This window comes from Chanodichthys erythropterus, chromosome 1 (genome assembly GCF_024489055.1).
Source record: "Chanodichthys erythropterus isolate Z2021 chromosome 1, ASM2448905v1, whole genome shotgun sequence".
Lineage (NCBI taxonomy): Eukaryota > Metazoa > Chordata > Actinopteri > Cypriniformes > Xenocyprididae > Chanodichthys > Chanodichthys erythropterus.
Window position 1 is genome coordinate 11,527,979 of NC_090221.1, and position 9,946 is coordinate 11,537,924.

Sequence of the window (9,946 nt, forward strand, 5' to 3'; positions counted from 1 at the left end):
CACGTTCATTTAAACATTTTTGGATTTCTTAATGTCACTCTATATTTCTGCTGCTTCATAGCATGAAGAAATAACGTAGTCTAATGGCATTGACTTATTTATTGTCAACTATTTAAATAAATAAAATATCTTGATTTGATTCATATTTAGCCATGGCAGTTTTAGCGTTCATCGGGTTGAATTTGTTCGTTGAATTAACGTATTACCGTGTTTTAATGGCTAATTTGTTATCTAATTTAGCCTACCGTTTCGCATCACAAAGTTCACCCCTTACACACACTCTACGTGTTGGTTGTGCATACAAACACACCCACTGTGGCACGCATGCACACGCACGCGCTTATACACACAAACTCTCACTCACGCCCACGCGCTGACAGTCAAAGCTCGTGAGAGGGGGGAAATGCACCACTCTCTGCGTCTTTGTACGGAAAAAAGTTGCGGTCGTGGAGGCTCTGCAGAAAATATGAGTTACTAAAGCAACTTAGTTTAAGACACTCTGGGTTTAAGGTAACATATGCATGTTTTCGTGCTCTTTGAAAGAAGCCAGAAATATCCCTAATCGTTCTCATTGAGGAAAGAAGAGGTTACGTTCTTTTTGGACCTGGTAGCAACAGTTTATGTATCCGGACATCATCAAGGGCAAAGATAAACTTGTTCGGAGGTGTGGAATTTATCTTTTTTTAAAAAAAAAGAAAATCAAGACTGGCACGGCTGCAAAGCGCCGCTTTTCAACAACCACTGGTAAGTGCACATGACACCCTATCTTGAATGTGAGACAATGCAAGTGAAGGAATTCGTTCCACCTCAGGGTTGCAAGCCATGGGTGAACTTCAGCTTTAGTGTAGTTAGATGGAGAGGCATGATAAGTGATGCTCTGGCAGCTCTCACCTTGACTTTGCAGTTGATGATAATAATATATCGTTAACACTGTGAGACAAAAGGCACAAGGATAACTTTATAGTTAGAGCGTGTAATTTACATTAACACATGTAGGCTATTATTGGTTTGCATAACCAGAAATAAATCATGCTAACGAAATTTGCTTTCAAAGCCATAGCAAACAACCTTTATATACTGTTTTTAAATGCTTTAAAAAAAAAAAAAAAAAAAAAAAAAAACTTTCCTAAAATGGATATTATTTTGTATTAACATTTACGATGTAATGGGTAACTAAATAAAGAATTTAAATTAAAAGATGAATATTACATTATTATTTACAATCTTTGGTGATAAAACTTACATTTATGCAAATAAACTAGTTAATTTTTGAAAATAAGAAGCTCTTGTCCTGTGATGAAATATTTCTGTAAACTAATACAAGAGTTTTCATTTTGTTCAGTTATGTAAATCAAGCTTAGCTAAAAATAAAATAAAATAAAATAATAATAAATAAATAAATAAATAAATAAATAATCACACACAAATTAAGCAACACTAAAGTAAATCACCTTCAAACTCAATACCAAAATCTCTTTTTTTTTTCCAGGCGCAAGACTCTACGATTATATGGCCCTTTCCCTAATATTAACTCAAAACAATATCACCAATTTAAAAACTAAAAATAAAGATCTTTTTTTCCCAATTAATCACTGGAACAATTATTATTATTATTATTATTATTATTATTATCATCATCATTATTATTATCAACATCAGAAGTAGTAATTTGTTCTGGTTTTGTTATTGTGTAAATTAAGTTTTAAATAGACTAAAATAATAAAAAAGAAATACATTACAAAAATCTACAAGTTTTCTATAGATATTTTCCTCTGTTGATGCGCTTCATTAACCACTGAATTTGCATTGCACTGATGCAGTTCAATTTATATTATCAATCTTATTCACTGTAACGTGTGTGTATCTTACCTTTTTCAGCTTGAAAATTGCCTCGCTGTAGTACATATTTAACAGGACATATATATATATATATATATATATATATATATATATATATATATATATATATATATATATATATATATATATATATATATATATATAAAGTAGCCGAAATAAGTAGCAGAAATCAAAACGGAACGGTTGCCTTGAACACACTCAGAAGAACGAAAGAAACTTTACTTGGTCATTTCACAGACTACTTAGAAATGAATATGGTAAATAATTTGGACACATTTAGAAACACTTATTTTGTACTATAATCTCAAAATAGTATTTAGATGAATGACTTTCCCCTCACACGAATTGCATATTAGGCCTACTCGGCACACGTACAAAGAAATGCACACAAATTTAATTTCCAGAGTCTCAAGCCTTCGACTAAAGGCACAGATGCGACTGCGAGGCAGGTGATATAAGGGAGGGCTAAAGTAAAGCGTTGCATTCGGTTCGGAGAGAGAAAAATGGAGAGGGAAAACGGTTAACAGCATGATTGCATGCAAATTTCCGACTGAAATTATCATAAGCAAACAGCTGAAGCCTGGGCTAATAAAGGCCCATCTGTGTTACTTCATATCGGGTTAGTATAGAGCTGCGATAATGAATTTTGTAATATCCAACCGACAGACATCTCAATCAGACACTAATCCTCTGATTTTACCGCGGAATCACTCAACTTCGTGCGCTCAAACTGCTCTCTTTCTCTCACCGACACAGGGTGCACTGTCTCTCCTCTTTGTGCGTTGTTTTGGAGACACGAGTCTTAATTAGGAGGGACTCGAGCAAGCGCTAAGGGATTTCAAAACAAATGATGAGGAATGTGCACATCCTATTACAGACAGGAACTATCCAATATATTACAATAAATATATCTGGTCAGATAGCTTTATCAAGTGATGGACATGTGTAAAAACTAAACGAATACTCAAACAGAAGTTGGCATACACACATGATTATTCCTGACATAATATAAACATACATATATATATATATTATTTTATTATTATTATTTTTTTTTATATATATAAAATACAAAATTAACGTTTCTCTTTTTTTCCACAGGTGCTCAAAGTACAATCTATCAAATGGACTCCCACTGCCGTAAACTTGCATCAACCTGTGCTCAATTAGGTAAGATGATCTTGGTGAATGACAAGCCGCCCTCCTTGTTAGGTCTCCAGAGAAGGTCTGGATTCATTAATAGCCTATATTTGGTTGGTTTAAACAAACACCTCAACATTGTCTGACCTATAAAATATAGCAGGTCTATGTAAAAGTAAAACGTGAGTAAAAACACATTTGCTGGTGTTTGACGTATGACTAGCTATAGGGAAAGCGGTGGCCTACCATTAGACGTTTATAGTCAAAGATGGACATCTGGTGGTAGGACAGGATCATACACGGGTAAGTGAGAACATCTTCATGATTCCGCGTAGCAGTTCCTGACTGGGAATTTATCATTTTACAGCCAAAGTCTGTGTGATTTTAGAGGTTTATGGTCTCTAAAATACTTTGAATTTGTTCAAACAAAATACTGACGTGATTCTTCGAAATGATTGGTAATAAAATGTAGTTAGGTGGTCACGTAGGCTACGTTATCAATGAATGATGTAAACGTAGCCTATATCTTTTACGAGATTTTAAATGAAAATGTTTATAAATTGATATATAGGCTATAAATTGATATTCAGTATAGACGCAGGTAGATTAAGCGAGCAAAATATCCAATGAACCATTTTTTTTCCAGTAGGCCTACTTTATATTTTTCCGCACAATAACAATTCTAACAGAAACGTTGACGGACAAAAATTAAAGCTGTTGAGGAAAAAAAAAAAAAAAAACTGTAGGCCTACTGATACTCCATATAATCTGGCAACATCATTAAGTTAATTAAAGCAAACTGAGAACAAACCAAAAACGCTTATTTAGTCGCATTAGTCCGTTTACCATTTCTCATCGTCATTTAGGCTACTATTGGCTTTATGATAAGAGATGAAAGGAGAAAGTGCATAAAAATGCAAACAACAAAGTAAAAGGGAAAAGACATTCGAGCTACTTGATTACCGACAATCCTGTCTCCTGCAGTAATGTATGCAGCGCTTGTTAGATAGACTCGGGGGAAAAGTAAATGTGTAATGAAAGCCTCCTCGTGAGGAGGAATATACTAATGGAAGAATCTAATGTCCTCTTAATCCTATGGAAAAGGCTTTGTCGTCTCCCTCATATTGACTGAATTGGTAATTAATGGCTCTGTGGTGCGCCATGGCCAATAATCCACAGCAGGCAGTGAGAGCGCTCTGAAGAATTTTGAGGGTCAAGAATAAATACAGAGCGACAATCTATAGCTATCAGGAATCCAGCTCTGCAACTTTTGCCTATGGAATTTCGATGCGCACAATTAAAATTTTTGTGCGTAAAACCTATCATATTTAGTCTATTTGAGATACAGAATAATCATGGTATTATTGTAATGGTTTAGATAGTAGTAAAATTGATCTAGAAGAAATAAAAAGACTGATTTAGTTATTATTGGCCTAGCCTTTTTTTTTTTTTTTTTCCAAAATGGAAGCTAAGTGTGAGGCAACAGACCGAGACACAATCTTTAATACTGTGCAGTGTCTCGGCGCAAATGCATTGAACACGAGGTCATATAATCATACAAAAAAACCTGCACATATAAGATTTGTCGGTTCCAGTTTCATATATTATGCCATAAATTAATATCCAGTACCAAGAGCGTGAGCTGAATCAGTCATAGATGGAGTTGGTCGAGTCATTTTCATAAGCACCTGACCTGACTGCCTTTTCACTCCTTTTTTTTTTTTTTTTTTTCTCCGTTTTTACCCTACTTGGTGTTTGACGTTTCATGTGATTTTACAGGGCAAGCACTGAAGCAAAAAGGCAGATTTAGGTGGTTTACTCATTTATTTTTTAATAATAATTATGAAAGCTGCAATCAACTGCTTTACTCAGATCGGGTTGGCCGCTTCTCTTGTTAGTTTCTATTTTTTATATTACCCATTTACTATGATTTTTTCATTTGAATGACAACTAAAATATCATCAGAATTTTAAAAGAAATCCAACCAGGATTTTTTCTCACTCTCATCAAAAACTTCTCCCCTGTGATAAAATAATTTCATAATTTTAAATAAATAAGTTATTTGCGTAAAATAGCTTAGCGTAAAATGCAAGTGAGGGAGAAAAGAAAATGTGTGTGATATATATATATATATATATATATATATATATATATATATATATATATATATATATATATATATATATATATATATATATAATTTAAAATGAACTAGGGCTAATAAATACATATTTTCTTTTTAATAAAACAATGCAATTTGGTGTGATGAGTAAATTAACGCGGTGTTTTGAAGGACAACAAGGTGAAGAAGCTGGAAGTCATTAAAGATGGCCAATTAAAATTCTTAGGCAAATAGGCGTCTTATCAGATTAAATGTTGCCTACTCAGAAAGGCAAAGTGGGAGCTCTCTCCCGCGAAATAATCACGCGCACAAATATATCTCGCCAAAGTGCTTTTAGTCCCTAAATCAATTTATAAAACAATTTAAAGCAATAATGAACTTTTATATTTTTCTGATATTTCTATTTATTCTATAGGCATATAGAATTTAAAATTTAATGCCATAACAGGGCTGAGATACTGTTTGTTACCAATGAATTTAACGAGGTCTTTGATACCCTGTTGCGAAGAATCGTTCAATTAACGTGTCAAAAGCGGAACTTTCATTCAGAAATGAGCATCTTTTAGAACGTCATTGTAAGAACCATGTTTTTTTATTTTGTTGTAATTTGCTAATTAGATTATTTTAATTTGACAGACTTTATTTAAAACGCTAATAAGACGCTGAGTTCTGATAATACCTGCTAAGAACAACGCGTTTTGAGCGCCAGGTGTGCAAGAAGAAATTTTAGGCACTCTTTGCCTTCTCTGAAGCCACTATGAATGCAGTCTCTCTTTATTTTCATGCTGTTAGAGGGGGGAAAGCATTTCAAACTGCACAGGATGCATTTTCTCATTTCTTAAGGCTGTTTCTTAGTGAGTTGGCCATAAAAGCTGTCATGTATAGAGTCTAATGGTCCGTCAGATTGTGGGCGGAGTTTTGGTGACGTCAGGACGCATAGAGCAGCTCGGTTGGACGGATAGAGGGACAGCTGAAATGAAGAGCGAGCGCTGTGATGTGCAAGAGAGTGTGTGTGTATGCAAGTGGATATAATATCACATACCTGTCCCTGTCACTCTGGCTCTCCTTGTTGCTCTCGGCTGAAACCGAGATCTTTTTACCCAGTGGAAAAGAAAAAAAAAAAAAAAAACTTTAGCTTTCTTTAGCACTGGGTTTATTTTATTAAGTTTAAAGCCGTCTGTGGAGTGTCGCTTTGAGTGGTTTAATTGGGAAAGGAGCACTGACAACGCTTGCCGATACTTCACTGCTGGACACTTTCAATTTTTTTTTATTATTTATTTATTTTTTATATATATTTGTGATCTTCGCTGAGGAAGTTGTAGCTGTTTGCGAACCCTCCGTAAATCGCTTGTATTATCCATGACCTCTATGAAGGATCCGTTGAGTTTGGACCACCATCACCACCACAATCAGCACATTACCGGGAGTAAACACGCGCCGCTTACGATGGCCTCTAGTCTGCAACCGCTTCAGCGGTCTGTGGACTCGAAACATAGGCTGGAGGTTCACACGGTTTCAGACACCTCCAGTCCAGAGTCCGTAGGTAAGCTCCGGAGAGATGTTTAACTGGAGTGTTTTCGGTTTTGGTGTCAGTTATCATGAGGCATACTGCCTCTGAAAAAGAACTGTTTCAAACTTCTCTCAGTGTGAAAACAGAGCCGGTTAAAGAGGCATGCAAATACACAAAACATCGAACTGGCAGTTAGTTGATTATAGGTCTATTGAAATAGGCTACATAAGTCATGCCCTTTGGCAGGACTTTATTTACTTAAATTGTTTGTGGAAAAGGTGGGCTTCTCACAAATGTTTGCACTGTGGCTATTGCATTTTGTATAGAATAACGCAAACATTCCCCAACTGTAATATAGGCTAGCCTTTGTTTTTTTTGTTTTTTGTTTTGTTTTGAAAAAGACATATTGCGTTCACTGTGGTTAAGAAATTGTCTAAATCTTGGTTTAAGTGCATTTGCATTTGGGCCACTTTTACCGGTACTGTTGGCGTTGCCAGAAATGTTATGCTAAACATTAGCGGTTCATATGAAAATTAGTTAAGGAACATCGTTAATTAAATTTAGCACGCTATGTTGTTACCAGGGAACCTACTTGATATGTTACTATGATGTCAAATATTTTCAGTTCAATAAAACGGAATTAGAGATTTGTCTCCCTCACGCAGACTTCTCCAATGTGTCATAAAGCCTGAAGCTTGTTCCTCTTGAATTAAATAATTATTTAAAAATACTGTATCACTTTAAATTGCAGAGAAAGAGAAGGGACAGAGTAAAAACGAAGATTCGACTGATGACCCATCGAAAAAGAAGAGACAGAGGCGGCAAAGAACGCATTTTACTAGCCAACAGCTTCAGGAACTGGAAGCCACTTTTCAGCGGAATCGCTATCCGGACATGTCCACTAGAGAGGAGATCGCCGTTTGGACAAATTTAACAGAGGCCAGAGTCAGAGTAAGTTTGATACACGACATTGATAAAACATGTTATAGCCATAAAAATTGAAGACTTGATTTTTGGAAACAAATTCACGATTCAATTTCACTAGGCTTTTAAATAGCCCACAGAATAAAATAATTTTAGTGTACAAGCTTATTAAAGGCCTACTTAAAAATTATTTTAAATCTTAAAATAATAATTAGCCTATAATTATAGCCTACTTTGTGCTGTATAGGCTACCTTATTAGAATTGTTATTAGGGTTATAGGTATGCCTGTTTAAACTATTTTGTCCATAAAGGCCTATTTTATATTTAATTACAGGCGCTAAATGTTGCTAAAATTGTGACGTTAATTTAGTTTACATGCTAAATATGACTTTATTTAATCATTGAAATAAATCTGACACTGTTTGGTGAGAGGCTAATTATGGGTGAGTCAAACTGTTTGCAAATCTCCACAAGTGACGCCCTAACGATGACCTTAATGGAGTCACACAGTCGCTTTTTAAGAGGTGTAAAGCTTGTATTTTGTGATTGTCATTCTCGTGTAGTATACTTAAGGTTAGTGTGTCTCCGCCTGCTTAGGGAGAATACACATTTGAAGAGTCGGGTGGCCCATTGACTGCTATAAGATGGATGTGTATTGGGATTCCCGGGATCAGACAAGATTCCGGGTGACTGATAAAAAGCACTTAATTAGGCAACCAAACTGAGTTTGACACCACCACCCGTATCATTCAGCCTATCTACCAAAAACAAACCAGCAGTGGCTAATTCATGTTGTTCTAATGCACAGGGTGACAGCAGTTCTGAAAACTTAGCCTATAGGCTAATCGCCGCTTTCATTGTTCTCATTGTTTTAGATAAGAATCATGTAGGCTAATTATAAATACAAATTATTTTGTACATTTGTTGCAGGTGTGGTTCAAGAATCGACGGGCAAAATGGAGAAAAAGGGAGAGGAACCAACAAGCAGAGCTGTGTAAAAACGGTTTCGGCCCACAATTCAACGGACTTATGCAGCCCTACGATGACATGTATCCCAGCTATACGTACAACAACTGGGCTGCAAAGGGGCTCACGTCGGCCTCTCTGTCTACCAAAAGCTTTCCCTTTTTCAATTCCATGAACGTCAATCCGCTGTCGTCTCAGACCATGTTCTCCCCACCTAACTCCATCTCTTCAATGAGCATGTCCTCCAGTATGGTTCCGTCTGCTGTCACCGGTGTACCCGGATCAAGTTTAAACAGCCTCAATAACTTGAATAACCTCAGCAACCCTTCTCTAAATTCGGGGGTTCCCACGCCGGCGTGCCCTTACGCCCCACCAACACCTCCGTATGTTTATCGGGACACTTGTAACTCCAGTCTTGCCAGTCTGAGACTGAAAGCCAAGCAGCACTCGAGTTTTGGATACGCGAGCGTGCAGAACCCGGCCTCCAATCTCAGCGCCTGCCAGTACGCAGTGGATAGACCGGTGTAAGAGACGATTGTAGAGTTTACAATCCCGAATCCCAGGAACGAGAGACTACACTTTTTGTTTCAAGGGCACTAGAAGAATAAACCACTGAAACGCGTCCAGTTCTGTGATGGAATGTCAAGCGGGAACGGAAGGCAAACGCGCCATTTCTAATAAGATTTGTTCTCTACACTAGCAAGTGCACACTAGTCAGTGAAGAGTTTACGACTCCAGAATATTTAAAGAAAAAAAAATCTCATTTATTTTGACGTTTCAATTTTTGGACAGTAATTGACTGAACGGTTGTATATAGGCCATACATATATCTTAATATCATCTCCAATTTGTAGAGCCGAAAGCTGTAACTCTTAAGCATTTTCGAGAATTCAGTTTAACACAGCATGTGGAAAACGTACAGGAATCATGTCTTGCTTGCGATCAAGGGAATGTACATACTAAACGCACCAGTCGTGTGTGTGATATTATAAATTTATTATTAAATGTCTGTGTGAATATAGATCTAGAATAGCAACCCTGGGTAATAATACGCAAATGTTTCTGCGAAATGAACTTGGTTTTTGCTCTGTGTATAATATTTGGTACGGAATTTTTTGTTTCGTTTTTCAACATCCCAAAAATAAACTATTGTGTTTTATTTAATGGAAGTAAATATATTGTTCTAAAACATTTCAAAACGTTTTCTTCACAATTATTGCATTCGCCTTCTTGTATGTAGCACACAATGTTGCTTTGTGGCATTTCTAAGGTTTATAGATAGAGAGAGGGAAGGAAAACGTATCTAATACACATCAGCGTGACACGAGAAGTCCGGTGAAGAGGGCGAGATGTCCCGAGCAGATTAGGAGTCGAATATACAAGACTGACTAGAGGCTGGGCCTCCAGTGATCACCGACGCTTG

General features: G+C 36.3%; 1 protein-coding gene across 2 annotated transcripts; it reads left to right on the plus strand.

The window, feature by feature from the left end:
• The first annotated feature begins 497 nt into the window (after positions 1–497).
• On the plus strand, positions 498–9,946 carry pitx2 (paired-like homeodomain 2). Of its 2 annotated transcripts, XM_067379933.1 has the most exons (4): positions 498–744; positions 2,962–3,030; positions 7,384–7,583; positions 8,488–9,946. In XM_067379933.1, the coding sequence occupies exons 1-4, from the start codon at positions 621–623 to the stop codon at positions 9,049–9,051; spliced, it is 957 nt and encodes a 318-aa protein (XP_067236034.1). In that variant the 5' UTR covers positions 498–620; the 3' UTR covers positions 9,052–9,946. The 2 variants fall into 2 exon arrangements, with proteins under 2 accessions (XP_067236034.1, XP_067236118.1); XM_067380017.1 differs by lacking the exons at positions 498–744; positions 2,962–3,030 and adding an exon at positions 6,219–6,665.